This window comes from Barbus barbus, assembly GCF_936440315.1.
Source record: "Barbus barbus genome assembly, chromosome: 2".
NCBI classification, from domain to species: Eukaryota; Metazoa; Chordata; class Actinopteri; order Cypriniformes; family Cyprinidae; genus Barbus; species Barbus barbus.
Window position 1 is genome coordinate 16,226,007 of NC_136730.1, and position 21,045 is coordinate 16,247,051.

The following is a 21,045-nucleotide window of genomic DNA, read 5'->3' on the forward strand; positions in this document are numbered from 1 at the left end:
AATGTGACAGTAAAGAATTTTACATTAAAAGGTAGCCAATTCTGAGTTTTGCCCAACACTGAAATGTACACATATGTAAACTTAAACACATTTATTTTTGTTCTGTTGTAGGTCATTTTCATGAATTCAAAATCAACTCACCAGTGATCATTGGGAGCTGGGGATAAAGTCTTTCTGTTTATGTGAGTACAAACCGTATATTTTGGTTTATTCATCTTGTCCAACATCACTTGTGTATCACTGCTCCATTAACACCGTTTCCCCCCCCATGATTGCTGCTGTCTTACCCCTTTATGTCTGTTCGCTATGATTTTTAACTCATGAAACCACTGTACATGCTTCATCAACACAGGAAATAGTGGCCTTACACAAATGATTACAATGATGAGTGTGTTGTTTTGTTCTGAGTCACATTCCTAGAACAAAATTTCCTTACGCACACGTGACTTATATAAAATGCCACTTATTAATGATTTTATGTAGATTGTAGTCTTTTTATTACTTTTAAAAGGCATAAAGTAGTCATTTGAAAACTGATTTGCTTGTTAGCACCTAACTCCACATTCCCCCCAAACACACGCTTCCATCGGTGCGTATAGAGTGAATCTATTCTCTATGCTAATACCAGCTATGTTATTGGTACTTTCAGGCTGCCAGTTGCCCTCAATAAGAGCATTCACAGCAATGAAGAAAGAGCTCCTTTTAAAGGAACACAGACAGGGTCTTAGTAAACAGTCAATATACGGCTGCAGTTTTCTGCCACAATATGTCTTAAATGGGAGTTTTCTCTTTCCAGCATAGTAATAAAGATCATATCTGGCAAAGTGTTGCTCCTGGTAATGTTGAGCAAACAAGCTTCCTGAAAGTTAAGTTCATATTAATCTTTTTTCAAATGTCACTTCGATATGAGGTGCAGGACAGAGTTATATTAGTGTGCAGAAAGCCCCACTGTTGGCCCTGCATAATTAGGCCACTGAGAATGGCATATTCCAGCTCAAAGTTCAGGGCCGCACGCTAATGCAGCAGCTTTATCCCCGTGATTTCAAGTCAAACAGCATCTTCGGCTCAGATCAATACGCTCTATTACACTGGGCCAAGCTCTTTATTATTTTAGCTGCGGTTGTAGTGCGTGTCGCCGGCGTGTTAAGTCCACTCTGAATGGCTGTCAGAGGAAAGAGAGGCAGATCAGTGAGGTGAGCTGAATGGAGAAATAACAAAGGGGCCGGGCGTGATTACAGCTTTTGTCTGCCCAGCTTCTATCTCTGGAGGGAAGAGTCATAAATGGAGGCCTGAAATTTTATTGGAAAATTGTCCTGGGAACAATTATGATACCACTCTCGATGACTCTCAGATTAACCTCTGCTTGACAGGCATGCTTTCATCGTTATAGAGTGAGGGGCGTGGGGGTACGTTCGACCCCGCCAGGGTGATCTCTCTCTGGGCCTGGCATCGCTCGAAAAAGTCCCTGGAGCTCTGCCTTTGAAGTGTCCAAAACCTAAGTCCTCAAAATCACGCGTTCGACGAAACCGCGACGTCACGTAAAAACGTGTTTTTGGTGTTTGTGATGTTTAAAACGTCAGTTTTTGTAACGGCAGAATTTCCGCAGTGGTTTTTGTCTTACCATACGGGATAAAGATTCATGATCTGTGTTGTACAGTCGGCACTACAGAACAGCTGCGGCCTGTATCATTCCAGGTCTTGTGAACACAGATATTAACATTGATATGTGACAGGGTCAGGTCTCTATTTAAGGAATGAAACGCTGATTGTTAGGCTGAATGAAGGTGAAAGGACCACTTGAGTTAGAACAGTAAACATCAGGCCTATGTGCTGGCATGGCTCCAGCACTGAGAGTAACAGTGTAAGCCTTGTACTGTACATCAGGTTGGCATCGTGTCAGCATTTAGACCGGTGCGAGTGTGTATGTGTATGTGGGTGGGTGAGAGTGGACGCTTATGGCAGGGCCAGCATTTTACTATTTCCTATAAGTATAAGTAACTATTTATATAAATAAATAAACAGTAAGTAGTTTTAAGCAACTTAAACTATGTAAACTGCCTATCTGAAAGGATTTTTTTTATTTCAAAACATATTTCAGTCATTTAAATGCAAAATGCTTTTGCATTTTAGTGCAACTGATGTGAAGGCCAAGCTTTCAGCAAGAGATACATTATTCTAAAGCTGTCAATATGTGTTAAAAATTTGTATATTTGTCTAGTGTTTTTTTCCATTTCACAGTTTTCACGCTCTTTAAATATGAGGAAGAGAATAAATGAACCCATCCAACATTCTTTCTCTAATGCTCTGATGCTTACCAGACCTATGAGACCTAACACACCTATTAATCTAAATTCCTTTGCAACTTTAATCTGCATGTTTAATTGATCACAAAATGAGGCAGTAAGTAATTTGGGCGAACGCGTGGTTCGCATGCGCCCGGCGTTTATTCACTCCTGCGCGAAGTCATTTAGAAACACCTGAGGAAGAGGCGACGGCATCTGTTTGAACAGGCAGACTACTCTCTTTGTCAGTGTGCCATTCATCTAATAAAGCTGCCGGAGCCTTCCTTCATTTTGCATTTAGCGTGTCTCGCTGTTGATGTCTCTGTGGAGCCGGTGTCTCCAGGAATGGTTTTCTGTAAAAAAAATTAAATAAACAGCTCTCCAGGACCCCTAATGAAAATGAATAACCTTTGGGTGGTTATTTTCCCATCTATTAACAGTCTCTCTCCAGCTACAGTTCTTCACTGACCCTATTCTTGATTGTTGTCAGAGAGGCTGTTCAATAGGGTTCGGCATTTTAATTTCATCAGCCCCATCGGGGGGAAAAAATTATTCGTTCTCTTCTTTCCGCCTGATAGAACATAAAATTTCATCAGTGTGAATTTAGAATAAGATTTAATTGTTGGAAATTGAATTATTGTCATGAAAGGAAGTCCTAAGGTCTTCAGACATCTGCAATGGTTGAGGTCCTCACTGAAGTATTTAGGGCACGGTATTCGTTCGTTTTCTTATTAGTTCTCATGAGGTTTCATTCGGTGACGCCAAAAGAATCATATTTTGGCTCGCCACTTATTTTTCTGCACCCATACAGGTGTGGCCTCTCAATCCACAGGGTCGTAAGGGATACGTTTTTTTCACATTAAATGCACTCTATTTATTTGTGCTACATTCAGCTGGTGTAGTCTAGCAGACCAGACTGACTTCATCTGAGGACCATTGATCATCTGGAGCATGAGATTTTCAGTGGTCTTCAATCACCCCGCTGTGACCTAACATCCCAGCAACACGCTGTCATCACTGGGGCAGTGGCCTCTGCCAAGGTTTATTCAATATATCGTCCTTTTGATGGCTGGATGTGCTTTATCTAATTTTCAGAAGAATTATACATAATATAAACTTGGCAGTCTTCCCTCATCACAAGGTAAAGACAGTAACCAAGGTAAAAAGGCATTCTCTTATTAGCTATATATGGCCATAGACTTACTGAGGAACATGTCATTAATCTCCTGGCTTCCACAGCTGGGCAGAGTAATGCATAACTAAAAGTCCTGTAAAATGATTCATGATTCCAACCATGAACTTTTCTCCCAAAATGCCATGAATCCTCCAGAGCTGATAATGTGCCTTGACCCTGGGGTGTGAAATCCTTGTTATGTTGAGAGTTGCCAGTTAATTGATTTGCAAATTATTTAAAGTTTGTGGGGCCCAGGGGAGCGCTTGGCTCTAATGATGCCCATTCCCAGAGAGTTTCCTTCTCTCTGTATTCCACTGCCTCGGCACGATTGTAATAAGCTAATACACCTTATCAAAGATTTACAGTGCATTTTTCCCAGTAGGAAAAGTGGAAATTTAGAAGTCTTATAGCAATTAACGAGAGGGAAACTTTGACAATAATTCATAATGTAGCACAAAAACTATAATTGTGGTTAATAATACATTTTTGCATGAATGACAACATTTATAAAAATAAATATAATACATTTATAAATGTCCAATTTAAAGAAATATATGAATTTTTACAAATTAATTTTTAACTGTTGTACATATGCATAAACATTTTTATTAACAATCATAAAAAAATAATTCACAAAATTAACTTTTTTTCACAGACATTCCTTATAACCTTGATTATGATAAAGGTAATAAACACAAAGCTATGCATTATGTCTTTTTTTTAGTTGCATTTGTAAACTATCCACTCGTTTTTCTTTTAACACATGTTCTGCTAATTATATTGAATGTTTAAAGGCATCTTGCTATTTTGTATTTGCCAGCCACCTGCATGAAGCATATCTGAAAAGACGGCTTGTTCTGATGTTTTGGACTCACAGCAACTTCTCAAACTTTATTAGAGATAAATCATTGTTGGATTTATCTCACTGACGTATCTTGACGTATTTTTTGGTTGTGGATCCACAAAGCACGAATATGTCTGCCAGTAATAAGGGGAATATTTTTAGATGAGAATAGTTGAGTGACTTGTTAAAGAAATCTGTTTATTTTAGCCCATGTAGATTGTGAAGGCAGACACTGCTGAGGTCATCCGTACACATAAAACATGCCCATGAATCTGAAGCTATCTGATTACGACTTGACTTGTAGGAATATAATTAGCGCTTCTGCTTCTCTGCTCCATATAATGGGGTAGATTCTCCCACATGCTTTTATTCACAAGTGCAATGCCCACCCAAACGCTTAGTGAGTCAGAGAGATGAAAATATAATTCACCTTGTGTCACTCCTGTCGTTATTTTTGAGTTTTATTTCATTTGTGCTACGTCTTTCGCTAAACAACATAGCAGCCTTTATAGAATTTCACATTTCACATGCAATGAATGAACGACGCACTTGAAAGTAGTTTAACATCGTTACGTTTTAACTTGTTTAATTTTGTTCTGTCTCCTTCAACTAGCCCAAACATCAAATGAAGCGTAAAGCAGCGAGAAAAAAAAACCCTGTGAAGCGAAGAACCGCTTCTGAGGCTTAATTGATTTGTTGCGCAGATGTAAGTTAAGAGAGACCTCACCTTTTGCAGGCCTTGTAAGTTTGTAAGCACATGGTAATGTGTCCATTAGGGGAGGCAGATGCTCAGCCGGTTGAGTTGTAGAGGAAAGGTGCACGGCGTCTAACCCACTAAGTGGCTGTTTCTCTTCGCTAATATAAAAGAGACCCTGAGCCCTCATTAGCCTGCGCTGTCATTCAGACACAGAGTGTCGGCCTGATTTAAATAAAATGAAATGAAGATAGTTCTTTCTGGTCCCCTGGCTTCACTCATTGCCATAAACATATGCTCTGTGCCCCGTTTCTTTCCATCTTATTTATGACTTTAATTTGTTGTGTGGGCTGCGCTGGAAATCAAATTTAATACAATCCTCCTAGGGACCCTGTCATATAATAACATGGTAATTTCTGTGTATCCTTTTGAAAAATGAGGAAATTAATTCTTCCTGACATGTTCTAATTATTCCAGTGTGAACAGGCAAATCCAGTTTCTCTCTCTTTCTCTCTCTCTCTCTCGGATAAGTGTCAGAGGCAGGCGCGCAGCCTCGACGGGCATCTAGGTGCTAATGCTGACCAGCAGTGCGTTTAATTTGAAACATGAGCAGACACCTTTCAACACACCTTCCTAATGTTGGGTTGCTTCGCACAAATTAATTCACTACTCCTCAGGGTGGGTGAGCGAGGGGGGTTAAGACTAAAGGATGGGACACCGCTGCTGTTAGCGAAGGTGTATTTAATCAGTGGGCTGTGGTGGGGGGTGGAGGAAGCCCCTCTCTGTCACGTCTTCTTTTGTGATGCCGTTTGGAGGTGTGTGCACTCGTGTGACAGGAGGACACACCCGTGAGACGTGTTTGGATCCGTGGACAGAGGGGTTTTTTTTCTCCTGTTCCCAGCACTGTCAAAACCTTTTCACACCTTTCGTGGCTCAGATGAGAGTGGATGAAATACTAATTTAATTAGACTGTCATCAGTCACTTCAAAATATAGTGTTTTCACTTTGCTATAGAATCTGTCTCGGTCTTTTTCTTTAAACTTGATATGCTTCTTCTCTGTAGTGAATTTATGCATTTAGCAGATACTTTTATACAGGTGTACATAACAGTCTCCCTTGGGAAATGAACTCACAATTTAGGTGTTGGTAGCACTAGATATACCAGCTGAGTTACAGAAAAGAGTTCATAAATATTATTGTTTTTGAACAGAAGAAAGAGATGATTGCCTATTCCAATAGGCAATAATCTCAGCGTTTTACAGTATATTAAAATTAAATTTTATTTTAAATATTTTTATTATATTTCTAAAATAAAATGTATATACAGTATGTATGTGTGTGTGTATATATATATATAATCATTAATATTGCTATTATTTGTCTAATAAATAATTAATAAAGTAAATAATATTAATTATTATTAATACATGTTATTAATTAATTAATTCATTCATTTATTAATTTATTTATTTTGCCACAAAAAACTCTTTCGCTCTCACACATGTGCACATTTTGTCTTCTGTGGCCCAGGCTAGGCTGACACAAAAGGCTAAACTCCCTATTACATCCTCAATTAAACCTTCCCTATTGCAATTCATCCCAACACAGTGTGCTTTCACTGAGCACTCAGGTGTATGCTGGTTAGCACTGGGAGATTGTATGACTCAGTGGGCCATTATTATTGGCACATGTCATCATTTCATTTTGCCCCTTTTGCCAGAGCGCACAGTCATGTCAAGGTAGCTTCTGATTAGTATTACTGTGTTACTAGTCCAGAAACAGTTTACTGAATGAGTAAAAACACAAAGTGGGTTTCATATCATGCTGTCCTCTAATACCTGTCTGCGAGCGGCATTCTGAGGAAAAATATCCCCCTTTTTCCAACTAATTATGAATAGTGTTTAAGGCCTTGACGGGAAAAATAAACAAACAGAAATTGAGTGAACATTTGGGTCGGGTTAAGTCCACAAAGGCCTAATTGATTTGTTGTGTGTTCTGTGTGTGTGTGTGTTACAAATGATGACGTCATGTGCGCTGAAGAATAGAAGAGCTTTATAGTCTGTGGGTGTGGTCGCATTGAGTCTGCCTCGCTCTGATTCGCTGAGGAGGGGTGTCGCCACTGCAGCGACACGGCGTCGCATTAACACATCCCACGCCCTCAGCGTTTAATCAGTGCCATCTTGACATGCTGAGAGGAAGTCGTGGTCATCTTCTTCATGGAAAAAAATGATTCGTTTTGGGTACTTCATTCAGTTTTGTAACCTCAAGACTTTAGCAGTTAATCTGGTTTGTGGGCTTTTCTTGTGAATGAAGATGTAGCAAGATGTTTTTTCCTGTCCTGAATGAATTTGTCTGGCTCTCAGTTCCCCTCTTGCTGTCTGGAGAACTTCTATAGATCAGTTCTGTGGTAGTATGTAGGATAAGTTTAGTCACGGCATTGCTGGGATCTCCATCTCCGTGCGCGAGCCCACCCACTCTCTATAGCACTACATTAATTCAGCCAGTCAATTTGACTGAAAGTTTGAAATGTGCACTGCGTTAGCGAGGGGGGCCATACAGAAGCCGTGTTAATAGCGAGGGTTTGTTGTCCATATGGTACTGTTTTAATAGAGCACATTTGTTGCAGATGGTGGGAGACTTCGCTTGGGCAGAAGCGGTTCTTGGCAGGTCTCGGGCTCTACCGAGAAAAAGGCGCATGGAGCTCAATTTTTAACGCTGATGTTGATCTTCGCTGTTTTTCATTCAACAATCCGTTGCCCTTGAAACATGGTCTGTTCTAAATTTAAGCCTCGCTTTACTCTGTTTATTTCTTTCTTTTTGATATACTTATACAATACTGTGTGGCTCAGTCACTTTTTCCTCGGCTCGGCCTGTAAACCGTAGCTAAATGCTCACACAGTGATCCTAGTTGTTTCAATTTCTGCTCGGAGTTATGTTTTTCAGCTGAGGTAACACAGCAGCCAAAGGGTAAGAAAACTGAGGGAGACACAGAGAAACGAATCACTTGAATGCTACTGTTTCAGTGATAATGTCATACTTTATATAAGACAGAACTAGGTATTACTGCACAGAGTGGTCTCCTAGTACTATTTTGCTTTTATAATTAATATTCATTTTTTAATATTATGATTAAATTATAAAATTGTTAATTTTAAATTATTATTATTATGATTAATAATAATAATAAATTGAGTGCTATTAATAATTGTAATAATAATTTAGCTTTTTTATTTTAACTATAAATTTTGTTATGCTTAAAGAAGTGAAGCCTCTTTTATAATCATTTTGGCATTATTTCATAAAACATAAATACAAAAAAAGACAGAAATTAGATTAATTAATTATTCAACAATTACAATAATAATAAAACTTTCTTTGTTTTTGCTTCGTTCTTCCTTTGTTTTTTGGGGTAAAATGAGACATGGGCACATTTTTATGTGATTTACCCATGAAGTGAATTAAAAGTGATTAGAACTGAAACTAAATAGAAAAGCCTTAAGTGTCTTTGACCATATCGGCATGTTAATCTGTATTGTGCCAGAGATCTCTCTTGACCTTTATAGAGTGTTATTCTAACTAGTCAATCTAGACACATATCGCATATTCCTTACTCTGTTTTATTTCGCATACTTTTAAGCAGAGTAAACAGACCTGACAATCAAACAACACTTAAATCTAATCTCTCTTCTCTCTTTGCTCAAAGCGTGCTCTCCGAAAGAGACAGACGCTGTCAGCATGTGTGTGTTTTTGCTGTCTTCTAGTTGCACCCTAACAAAAGCAAGAGTTGGAGAGAGAGAGAGAGAGAGAGAGTGTGAGAGGAGGGTGTGCGAGAGTGTGTGTGTTTTTTAACACTCTCTCGGAATGGTGAGGAGACACGCTTGATTGCCTCTGTTGCGTTTTTACTGTTGTTTTCTCGCGTTGTCACTGCTGTGGCAGCATTTGGGTATTATGTGAGCAGAGCGCCCATGGCCGAAAACACTCCTTTCCCATCCCCCAAAAGCCCCCAGACACCTGACTGTGAGAAAAGTCTCGACGGGTCTTACGGGTCCTCTGGCCCACTAAGTGCTGGCCGGCCTGAAAGGCGCAGTGTCCTTGGGGTTCTCTGATCTCACTCTTTCCATTCTCTCAGTGGCTTTGTGTCTACCCGTCCACAGCAGCATAACTCGCCATTGCGAAGAAGAGAGAGAGAGAGAGAGAGGATGAAGGGAGGGGAGAAGCATGGGGCAAATTACACCCATGTCACTGAAAGCGAAAGCATTTAGGAGGCAGAAGACTGGATGTCTTTTGACTCTGATGTGTCTCTTATTTATGATGATGATGATGTGAGAGAGGGAGTGGGGTGTTAGAGCATGAGAGAAATCGCTAATTAGTTTCAGTACTTGATGAATTCTCATTCTGCAGGATTGCATTTAAAAAAATAAAAAAAAACAGCTCTGGAAATGCATCATCTCTGGTTGTAGCTCCATAAAGGACCAAAATTTAGAGACCTGATGCAGATTTGGAACTTATATTGTAGAGCTTCACTGGGTGCCATGGGTGCAACACACACACACATATATTTGGGGTGGATTGTATTATTTTATTAATTGCAATTCATTATACAAATAATTTATTAATTAAATGGAATATTTATTTAATTAAATCTATATATGTATTTTTAATATTAATAATTTTATTTTTAGTATTTGTTTTTCTGTCTTGGACCACATCATGTTCTTTACATTGTCTTTAGAATATATAATAAATATAATATAAATATTTAATCAATTAATTCAATTAATATTAAATTTGTGTGTGTGTATACACATATACAATTTTATTATATATATAATTAATTTAGGTTTAAATAGATACAAATTTACATTATATATAGCCTGCACCTCTATATTTATTTAGCTTAAACTAAGAAAAATATATTCTAAAAATAAATATGTAAAGCAGTAGTTAAATAAATATGCCATATACCTTTATATGAATGTGTGTCTATGTAGTACATGACATTTACAGTTAAACCTTTTTTATAAAGATAAAAAACAATATGTTTATTATTGTAGTGTTCTGTTTTTCATTCTGTTCTTTACATTGTCTTTTGCCCGACAGTTTATTTTACTACACAAACAGACACTTGATCTTTATAAGTCATATATGTAAAGACCAAAAACTGAGACTAATGGAAACCCTTTGGAGACAATTTCCAAACATGTGCTCCTAAATTTGTGGCATTAGACTTTTAGAGCAGCCTCTGCACATGGTGATATCATGACCACATCCTCCCGCCTCCCCGTGGGTGCGCGGCCCAGCGTTGGCTCAGAGTTGGCCCCGTGTGGTCCAGCTCCTAGAAGCCGCCACGGCCCCGCCACACATGGTTCACAGCTGGACCACCACACGCTGCTTTGGGAGGAGCAGCGCCCAGGAACCACTGTCATACGATAACATATCATCAAAAACAGGACTGGAAAACCATGTATGCTAATGACAAATGTCTGTTTCTCCGAAAAGACGGATGAAAAGCTATTAGTGGAGCTGTGGGGAGTGTTACATCTTTGTTCTTGCGTTTGGTTTGGAAGATAAAAATGTTTCAGGGACAGTTGAGGATGTGTTGGTGGTTTTGTCTGTTTTCTCCCCACTGTTACTGTTTTAAAGTTGCCATGCTAACTTGTGCTCGCTCAGTTACAATGGCTCTCTGTGTATTTCTCCTGCTACAGAACCCAAATGCTGAACATGGAGGGCTTTCTGCGTAGCAGCTTTTTACTGAGGTTAGTTGCTTTAGTTTTTCTGTCGTTGCCACAGGGGGTCCAGCGGGCTGATTTCATCTGTCCTTTCACAGCTCCGATATCACACCACCTAGCATTAGCCAAATTATGGGATGATGTGTTGTCTCCGCCTGTGTCTGTTTGTGTGTATGTGTGCAAGTTTTAACTCAGAAGTGCAACTTCTTCACACTCCCATCCTGCAGATAATCAGACTTTCCTCCCTTCATACACCCTGTGCCGCCCGTCCGAGCCCCTGTCATTCAGCGAGTGATAGACAGGTTCCCCCCCATACTGCATGCACATGTCTGTCACCTTCCCCTCAGTCCCAGCTCACTGATCGGTCGGTCGCAAGTGGGATGGTGCTTGATTTGTGATTCTCACCATTTCCTGTTGTGTGTGTTTGTGTTATAACTGCAGTCAAAACGAGTAAGGGCGCCATTACCCATCCCCTTCCTGTGATTCTAATTAGTGAATTTGTGCTGTGTGTCTGTGTGTCACTGCACAGAGGAAGTAAATAACAGCGAGTGCATTAGCCATTGGCTGTTCTCTGTGCAAAGCTCCTTCCCCACATTTGAATTGCTAGCGACCCTAATTAGTGATCTCTCATTAAAAACAGCAGCAGCAACATCTGCCTTTCAAAGCTGCTGTCAGCCAAACTTTGCTAAAGCTAATGAATCCCCTTTGATTTCTTTTTCAAAAGGTCATTTATTTGATTAAATTAATAACATTTTTTATTCTCTTTCCAAGCTGTCAGAATACGTAAAAAGAATGAAACTGATTTAGTAATGAATGATATTTGATTTTCAGTTTTTAATAGGTATAGATTTATTTTAATAGCTATTCATTTAAATTTCAGATAAAAAAAAAAGGTAACACTTTATTTTAAAGTGTCCTTGTTACACACTACATGTACTTATTATAATAACACTTAATTATGCATAATTACATGCAAGTAGCCCTAAACCAAACCCCATTCCTAACCCTACCCATATAGTAAGTACATGTAGTTAATCAATATTACTCAGTATCTAAATGTATAATTACACTGTAACAAGGACACCTTAAAATAAAGTGTATCCAAGGCTTTCAAGTCTTTCACATGTTTTCCCCCACAAAATTCACAAATACAGTAAAAAGTTTGTGAATATCTGTTCGTGCCTCATTTTTGAAGCTACTCTTTTCTTAATTTCAGTTGAATATTGATTTTTTTTATTGTATACGCAGCACAGTCCAATATATTTAAACATGTTTTTCAAGAAAACATTTTAGTTCTTCTGCTTCAAAATTTCATGTTTAATTTAATGTTTTACTTCTTTTAGTATTTGTGAAATTTGTTTCAAAGGAAATCCTACACCATCATTTTTTCAGTGTAGTGACACCTCCACTTAAGTCACTTGAAGCTAATTTGCACTAAATGAACCTGAAGGAGCAGAATAGACTATCTCTGATCCCCTCTGCATATCCACATGAAACGGCTGCAGGATTTGACCCAAGACAAGAGTTTTCCAGTGCGTTTGTGAGTGATCAGGTCTGTGTCAGAAAAGCATGCATACTTTATTGATTTACTCCAGATAGATAATCTGTAAAGAAACTTCTAATTATTTTATTGTAATAGTTTTTCGTTGTCATTCAGGCATTCGTGCAGCTGATGAATTTGTTGGCAGACATGTGACCCACTTATATTGCCGTTGGCAGCAGGATCTGGTAGAGCATTCTGGATTTTTGTCAGCACAATGCTTTTATCTGCCTGTCTTATTCCTGTAATGTACAGTATGGAGGATTGTGTTTTACTGCGGCCACCTGTTGCAGGAGGATAACTAAATATAGAGGGGAGGTACGGGGCAGTAGGTTGAGACAGGTCAGAGACACCTTATCACTTCCTCTCTAATCCTCCAAGATGTTCAAACCTTTATCGAGAAAGTGTGCTGAAATATAGATCACTCCCTTTTAAGTTCACCCAAAATGATATGTTTTCCCTTCATTCTTTTTCGGAGTAATCACATGATTAAAGTGAAATAAATGCATAAAATGCATAAATGCATTAAGTGCATGTTCTCAGTGCACTTCCTGTCTCATTAGAAATTAATATGTGATAGTGGAGAGACATTTTGCAGATGAGCAGTAACATAAGCTAATATAGACCAGAATGTTATTTTCCCTCCAAGAGATCAGAAATGACTCACAATGTCTTTTTTTGTTATAGCATGAATACTGAGAACAGAAAATGACTTTCTAGTAATGACCTCTAGTTTGTAATAATGTTTACTACTGTACCAATAGTCAGAGTGAGACTCCCCAACCAATCTTTATTCAAATCTGTTTAATATAGTCGTCATGAAAATTTGAATGAATTCAGTTATTTTATTATGAGGATTATTTTAGTTTATATATATTCCTCATAACTATATATATATATATATAAACAATGTTTTTACATTGACAATGAAAACGGTGAACATTTAAGGATCTGTTTTCATTTGAAGATGAATTTTTAAAAAAGCATAATCAAATTGTTCATTTTTCATTTATATTTTTCTTTGATCGTATCAAAGAATTGATAACTGGGAAGTTTGGCATAAGGTTGGGTTACAGAAAGAGTGAGGGAGGGAGAAACAGAGTGAGGAAAAGTATAAGAGAGAGATGTCTCTAGCAGTTCTAGGCTAATCCCAGAGGAGTGGACCTCCTCCTCCATCTCTGCCATTATTTGATGTAATGAAAGGAGAAAGTGTGTAACAGCTAGATTGTTAATTAATTTACTCTAACAAGATGAAGATAAATGAAGCACGCTGAAGGTTGACTAGGCAAAGGGGTCCCACTTAGCATTCCCTCTCCCCTCGGCCTCTGCTCACGTGAACAAAGAGCCGTTCTCACACCAGTCAGCACATGAGGATCCAAATGACTAACTGCCTTCATCGCTCTCAAAAACTCATTTCAGATTTTACTCAAACTTTCAGTCCCACATTGACCTAGATTTGAACGACGAAAAAAAAAAACTGAAAAAAAAATCTCTTAAGTTTTTAATGTGCTGTGATTTAATCGGATTCCAGCACTTCTGGACTGTCGCTCATTTGCCATGCATGCTGATGATTAATTGATATTATTCTCTATGGTTAGTTATTTTGTTTATAGCTATCAGTCACTTCATTGACATGTTTGCGTTTGGCTTATGAGCCTTATTTTAGAGACAGCTGAGCTGGAAAGTTTCAACCTGGGCTCGTGCGTTGCTTTAATGTAGTATAGAAGCAGTATGGCAGGGTAATTTTTTATTGAAACCAAGCTACACAGAGATAATTCTGAGTAAACACAGGCTCAGATTTTCATGGGTCTAGCACACGGAGACTACCTAAGCCTCCCGTGCCCAAAAGATGTTCTTCTGTGGCCCAGCCCCATTCACTATATGAATAGCAGCGGCCTAATGCGGATTGGTGGTTATTTAAGCAGTGAGAGAAAGAGGCCCAGACACACACAAAAAAAGAGAAAAGCCAGACAGTTGTCTTCATCCAAACCTTTTTTTTAGCATTCTATCAAGGACCTTCTTTGCCAGACAATTCAGCTTGGGCCCTGCATGGCAGAGCAGACCAATCACCGTGGCACCCATTCTCTGCTCCTTTATTTTTCAAGTTGCCAACAATAGCTTGTTGATTGTGTGGACAACACCAGCACAATTACCTTCTGTGATGTGGTGGCCGAGCGGCGTTTTAAAGTCTGCTCTTCCATAATAGAATCATTATTATTATTCTTATAGCAGGGCCTCAGGAGAAGGAATAGCTGCTCCCAGTATGTCATTATTTTGCAAATGTTCGATTAGCTCGTCATGAACTGTGCGGCAAGAATCACAGCTAATTAGACAGAGGGAGCGTCGCCGCTGGCCCCTCCAGCTCCTGAGTTAAAAGGTACCACTTGATGGGACAATAATATAAAGAAAGGTGGTAAAAAGAGGGATTAGAGCTGTTGCCGTAGTAACTCCAGCTTCCATCTGCGAGACGAACAATGGACTTGTGTTCCTCCACCACCTTTGATTGAAAAATAGAAGCGAAAGAGCTAGCGCTCTGAAAGGACAAGACCCTTTTTAACAACAAAGTGGAATTCTGGCCTAATAGGCTCTTTGGTAAAAGTTGTTTGGTAAGACCAGGGGAGGATAGCGGAGACGAGAGGTCATCACATAATCCGAGGACAGAAAAAGGTCGATGTCTCCCCGAACAATAGCAGTTTGTTTTGGGTGTCACGTTTGCTCGGCGCCGTCATGGGTGCGGGACCTGCAGACTGGCTCCTCTGGACGCTTCTTGAAAAGAGATGGAAAGGGAGGAGCCAGAGGGAAGTGAAGCAGTTTAGCAAGCAGGAACAAAAGTGCTGCACGGCCAAAACCTACTTGTTCCTAACTGACTCTGAATAAACACTGACTAGATTTACGCCTAAAATCTGGAAGAAAATAACTTCTCCAATTAGAAGGAGCTGTCAGATGTTGTTTGGACGGCCTCCAGTCATTCCCATCGCTATTCCCAGTGCATCGCTGTAGAGGGAGGGTGGGAGGGAACAGGTTTCTGCATGGCTCTGTTTGTTCCTGGCACTTTGTTCGCCTGATAACCATGGCCTTAGCAGTTTTCCTGCCTGCACTTAACTTTTTTCTTCCTCTCTCTGTATTTATAGTAAGTGTCCAACATAAATAGGTGTGTATCTACAAATAATATTATTCTGACATTCCACAATTGTACTAGTTTATCAGATTTGACAGACTTGACATCAGATTTTAAATGCTGTCGTATCATATTAATTATTCTTTTAAGTAAAAGCCTAGTGTGGCTTATGCTGAAGCACAAGTAAAAACTTATTTAATAAACAATAAATAAGAAATAATTATTGTTAAATTAAAAAAAATCATATAAATATTTTTAACATTAAATATGAAAAATATATTAAAATATTATTAATAATGTATTATTACATTATAAGTCATTTTTCCAAGCCGTTTGTCCGTCCTTCAAAAAACATTTGTCCATGCAGTTAAAGCGAACAAAGAGCCATAAGGGCTTTTTGTCAGGGACAATATGTTTATGATCTACAATCTCCGTCCCTCCGTGTCCCTCTTCCATTTTATATCCTCTATTAGCAGTGGAATATGTCTGCTCACATTAACCTAATTTATGGTCAGGGCCACTGTAACTGCAGCACAGGTTAATGAATTTGGCATTACTGAGTAACTGTTATTGAGGGCTGAGGAGGAGCCTAGCAGATGGGAGAGATTGTAAAGCTCTCTGCTTTGCATGACGACGGTTGAAAGAGGGATAGCAAAGGAAATGATGAGAACACATGATGAACCCCTCCACCCACCTGCAGAACAATTGTGTGTGAACCTTGTTTTCTGCCTGAGCGTTTCTGACTCATCAGGTCACGATTTGCAAATCATGTACCAGGCCTGACTCAGCTAAATCTGAATGAAATTTTGATATGATTATCTTTAATTTAAGAGAATCAGTTTGCATTGGAAAACAGTTCTTAGTTAAGCCACCCTGGAATACAGATGTTTTGACAATGGACCTTTTACTAATATTTTTCCTGCTTTTTCAACATATTTTCTTAATCATGAAACTGTATTCCTTTTTTACACACGCGCACACACACACACACACATACACACACACACACACAATAAATATAAATATAAAATGTATATTACATTTTTTTTGTAGACAATTTTACCTTACAATATATTTATTTTAATAGTTTTTTTCTAAAATGAACCTTTACTTAAAATGTTTTAAGTAAAGGTAAGTGCACGTTTTTAATATATATATACTTCATAATTACACAAATCTTACTTAACCTAGTATTGTGCACTCACATCTTCTTAAGTAGACATACTTGAACATGAGTTTACCTCAGATGTTCCGTTCACATCGATACTGTTTTGGGCTCACAATAATATGTTGTGACATGCCAAACGATTCATGATTGGCCATTACATCGTCCAACACAATGAGTCTTAAGAAAACTGCCTGTGATGACTCACTGGTCCTTGAGCTTGTCTTCCAGCCATTTCATTCTTCCCTCTCTCTCTCCCTCTCTGTCTCTCTCTCTCTCTTTCCCTCCATCAGCATCTTTTATTCCTCTCTTCTGCTTTCAAGGCACAAGTACTTCCGCTCTCTCTGCCTCGACACAGTTGTGCATGGCTCACCAACCCTTTCAATTTAGATTTCAATTATCATGTTAGTTTTGTGATTAGATTGTGTCCTCCAGGAATCAAACCTCGCTCGCTCTCTTTCTCTCTTCCCCTCTGCAATCAGATTGGATCTGATGAATTGCAGCTGTAATTACGGAAGTTATTGAATATGCAGATCGCTGATGACTAGCAGTGTATCTGTTCATAGTGCATTAACTCTAACTGTATCAAACGAGAGGCTTGTTCAAGACCCACTCAAGTAATGAGAGAGGGCCAGTGGATGCCATTAGCCAGAAATAATAGCACGCTTGAAAGGGGCGAACTCAATTACGACCTATGTGGTCCCGTTATGGTGCCTTTGTTTTATTCCCTGAGTGTATGCCTGTGTGTGTGTGTTTGCTATAAGATGAAGTTTTACAGCTCGCTTTCTGGCCAGGTCAGCTGATGAAGCATTGTGACCAGCAGTTTTGCTGTAAATACACAATGAGCTCTCTGCTGGGAGGTTATGAATTGCTCAGCGTGAGATATTTTCCCCAGCTGACTCTGACTGGCCTTTTTTAAAGGAACCGTGATGCAGACCCTGAGCCTGATAGGTGGTAGTCGGATGCGGAAGGGTGTCACTGTTAGAGAGAGAGAAAGTAAGTGCTTGAACATTGTTGAATCTGTTGCCTGTCTCTAAACCTTGGCCTATGGGTCCACTACATAATCACTCACACACGCAAACACACCTCCTCTCACCCTGCGTATGTCAAGCTGCTCTCCCAACAGTTTAATAGCAAGGGTGCTACAGAGCGCTGTAATCTACACTTGACTCCTGAGCTCATAATGTGACATTCCACATTACACAGAGACCCAGAGACAGACAGATGCTCACTAACTGGTCAAGAGATACTCAGTGTTTTAAAAGTGGAAGGCCCAGTGAAGTGGTAGCATTAAATTACCTAACCTGTCAGTCACAAACTTTTTCCTTTTTTTTCCTTTTTCCCCCTTAAGCTAAGAGCAGTAAGAGCTTGAGCTACTAGTATGTTGAAGGGGTAGTTCATGAAATGACAGTTTATTATTGCATTCCTCTTGGATTTTTTTTTTCTTCTTCTGTGGAACACAAAAGTTGTTTTGAAATATTTTCACACTGATCTTTTCCATACAGCGACAGTTAAAGTTTACAGCAGCTTAAATACCTTTAAATATATAAATATACATATGCGTGTTTGTGGGTTTTCCTCACACCAATCCAGTGTACACTACAGTTCAAAAATTATGGGTTGTAAGATTGTTTAAATGTTTTTGAATGATGTCTCTTATGCTCATCAAGGCTAGTAATAACAGTAATATTGTGAAATATTATTACAATTTAAAATATTATTTTTCTATTTTAACATATTTTAAAATGCAATTTATTCCAGTCTTTAGTGTCACATGATCCTTTAGAAATCATTCTAAAATGTTGATTTGGTTTCCAAGAATACATTTTCTTTTATCATCAATGTTGAAAACATTTGTGCTGGTTAATATTAAGATTCTTTTATTAATAGAAAGTTCAAAAGAACAGCATTTATTTGAAATGGACATTTTTAGCAACAGTGTAACAGTATCAACTTTTAACCTTGCTGAATTAAAGTATTAATTAAAAAAAAGAAAGAAAAGAAAAAAAACCTTACCCCACAATTTTAAATGGTAGTGAATGTCATCAGAAGACTTTGAATATAGTACGGATTTCTTTGTGGTACTTTTTGGAGCTTAACAGTCTATTTTGTGTTTCACGGAAGAAAGAAACTCGTACGTTACATGATGATGAGTAAACGATGACAGAATAATCATTTTACAATTAATTGTGCCTTCAGACTCCTGGACTGCCACAGCACTAACACGTAGAAACACTCAAACACACAAACGCATGATGAACCTCAACCCGAGGGCAGCGGTTGCATCAAAAAGCAGTTGCAGTGTTTTGAATACATGTATGCCTCAAGCACTACAACAATATAGTCAAATGAGCTAAAACAGTACACACAATCATACTAGAATGAAAGAATACAGTCTGTGAGCCATCTATACAGTACTATGAATCTCACTTATTTATCATCTCGCCAGAAATAGCTCCTAGTGGGAACGTTTTCTGACATTCACACACAGAAGTACAAATACACACACTCTCCGCATGCTTAAATTGTATCTGGCTAAATGGCCCACTGTTAAATATTTACCCTAAAACTGTCTCCATTTGCTGTGGAGGTGACATCAGAACAAAACAGAAGGAGCATCTGCCGGCATTATGCTTTCATAACACCGCATAAAACGTGTTGTTTGTCGCCTTTAAAATGCAGCACTTTTATGAATAATGCAGCTCTTGATTTCGAGAGGAAACACTTAGAAGTTGGATTCATAAAAAATAAATCCCCAAGTTTGTTTTTTTCCTCTGTGATCATAAGAGGAACTGTTAGAAAGTTAAGTGCCACCATAGTAAATGAAATGAGCTCATCAAACACAATGCTAGATTGTTAGCCGCAGCGCTAGTGAGAGGAAAGGCACTCTCTCTGTGTCTTTATAACTGCTGGATTATAGGGTCTATTTAGACTCTAATTAGTGTTCATTTCACGAGTTTCCAGTCTTAAATGTGTATTAATGTAATGACAGAGGACGTGTTTGTTTTTAGGCGTCTAAGTGGAGAGGCTTAATACAGCCTAGCTAAATTAGCACATCCATTCTGACAAGTACTCTAATAACCGCTGCAGATTAACTTATGACCCTGTTTGGGAGCACAAAGCTCATGGCCACTGTTGCTCCAGTGGACCAAACTCGCTGCAGTTAAGGCTCTGTAGAGAGGCTTTAGTGCCTGAACTGCTGGCCGCTGCCACCTCCTTCCGTGTATATTATTAGGTTAATAGGATTTCACTTGTTTACACCAACTGTTAGTTTAACTCGAGGTCAAAGAGGTGGCTTAAACTTGTGTAATTGGCTTATTAAGAAGGCTCAAGTAGCATTGTAGTGAGGAGTTAAAACACACACATAGACACAGCCGGGGTGCCACGCGACATGCACAGAGCACGGGCTAGCTGCGTGCTCACTGTTTTTCAGCTTCTGATAACGCATGGATTGCGAAAGATGACCTTTGTCGGTGGCTAGCTATTGTTTGCGGATTGGTTGCACACTCTGCAGGCTGTGAAAGACACATCTGCTACCTTGCACGCAGAAACGGAGAGGGACAAAGGGGAGGAGGGGAGGGAAGACCTGTGCCACACGTCCCACACTGCCACAATACCTATCCGCTTATCAAATATTTGTCCGGCCTTCGCTGCCTATTTACTTTCCCTCTGTTTGCTTTCCTTATTCAAGTCTCTCTGTGCCAGATACAATGTTATCAAAGACTAGATGCGACAATCTTTTTTTTGTCCAGGGTTATTCACCTCCTCGCTGTCAGAGGGAACATGGACATTTTCTTTTGTTTTACAGTTTGCTTTCAATTTTCTCTTTCTCGCAGCCTCTTTCTGACCAAAAAGCGCATCGTGCACCACCATGCTCTCGCTCATAAATACGTTAGCATTCGGAGTTGCTCTTTGCGTCGATGACAAACAGAAGTAGTGTTAATTTGTTCACTGCTCACTCACTCTTCCCACAAACCCTTTGCTGAATGGCCCAGCTCAAAATGTGTATTTGTTTAATATGTTTTTGATTGATTCAGTGATGATGATCCATACAGTCAGTTTTGAGAACACACACACACATTCAGGAGCACAAAAGACTTCTTTGTGCTGCTGGCAGGCAGGGCTTGTGAATTCGGGGAGCAGGGTTGAGATTACTCGATTATTTCATACAGGGGCCCAGGCAAGTCACAGAGCCCGGTCCCTGCCGCATGGAGAAGGATGGCTGTGGCGACGGCGAACCACAACAGAGGCCGAGCCCGAACCCAAAAGCGATGGACAGCAGCCAGAGACAGATACACACCACCCCTGTCACACACTTGTGGTTTTTTAAAATAAAGCAATTTAGTTAATGATTTCATTCTGAAAGCCTGTTCATGATGCAAGCGTCCGCTCCTGCCAGGAAAAGGAGAGCGGGGCGGAAAGAAGGAAAGAAAGAGAGACGAAGGTGTTAGTCAACATGACTACACTTAAGTTCTAACTGCTTGCGGCTGCTGTGTGGA

General features: G+C 39.2%; 1 protein-coding gene across 9 annotated transcripts in view; it reads left to right on the top strand.

Moving 5' to 3' along the window:
* Positions 1-21,045, top strand: part of LOC306886519 (transcription factor SOX-6-like) — a 152,483-nt gene that overhangs the window by 24,489 nt on the left and 106,949 nt on the right. For 7 of the 9 annotated variants that reach the window (XM_079443689.1, XM_079443682.1, XM_079443686.1 and 4 more), the window contains exons 3-4: positions 112-182; positions 10,700-10,750. In XM_079443689.1, coding sequence (XP_079299815.1) covers positions 10,707-10,750 — 44 coding nt within the window. In that variant the 5' untranslated portion in view covers positions 112-182; positions 10,700-10,706. The remainder of the gene's footprint in view (positions 1-111; positions 183-10,699; positions 10,751-21,045) is intronic. The other 2 variants (XM_079443690.1, XM_079443685.1) reach the window with 1 other exon arrangement.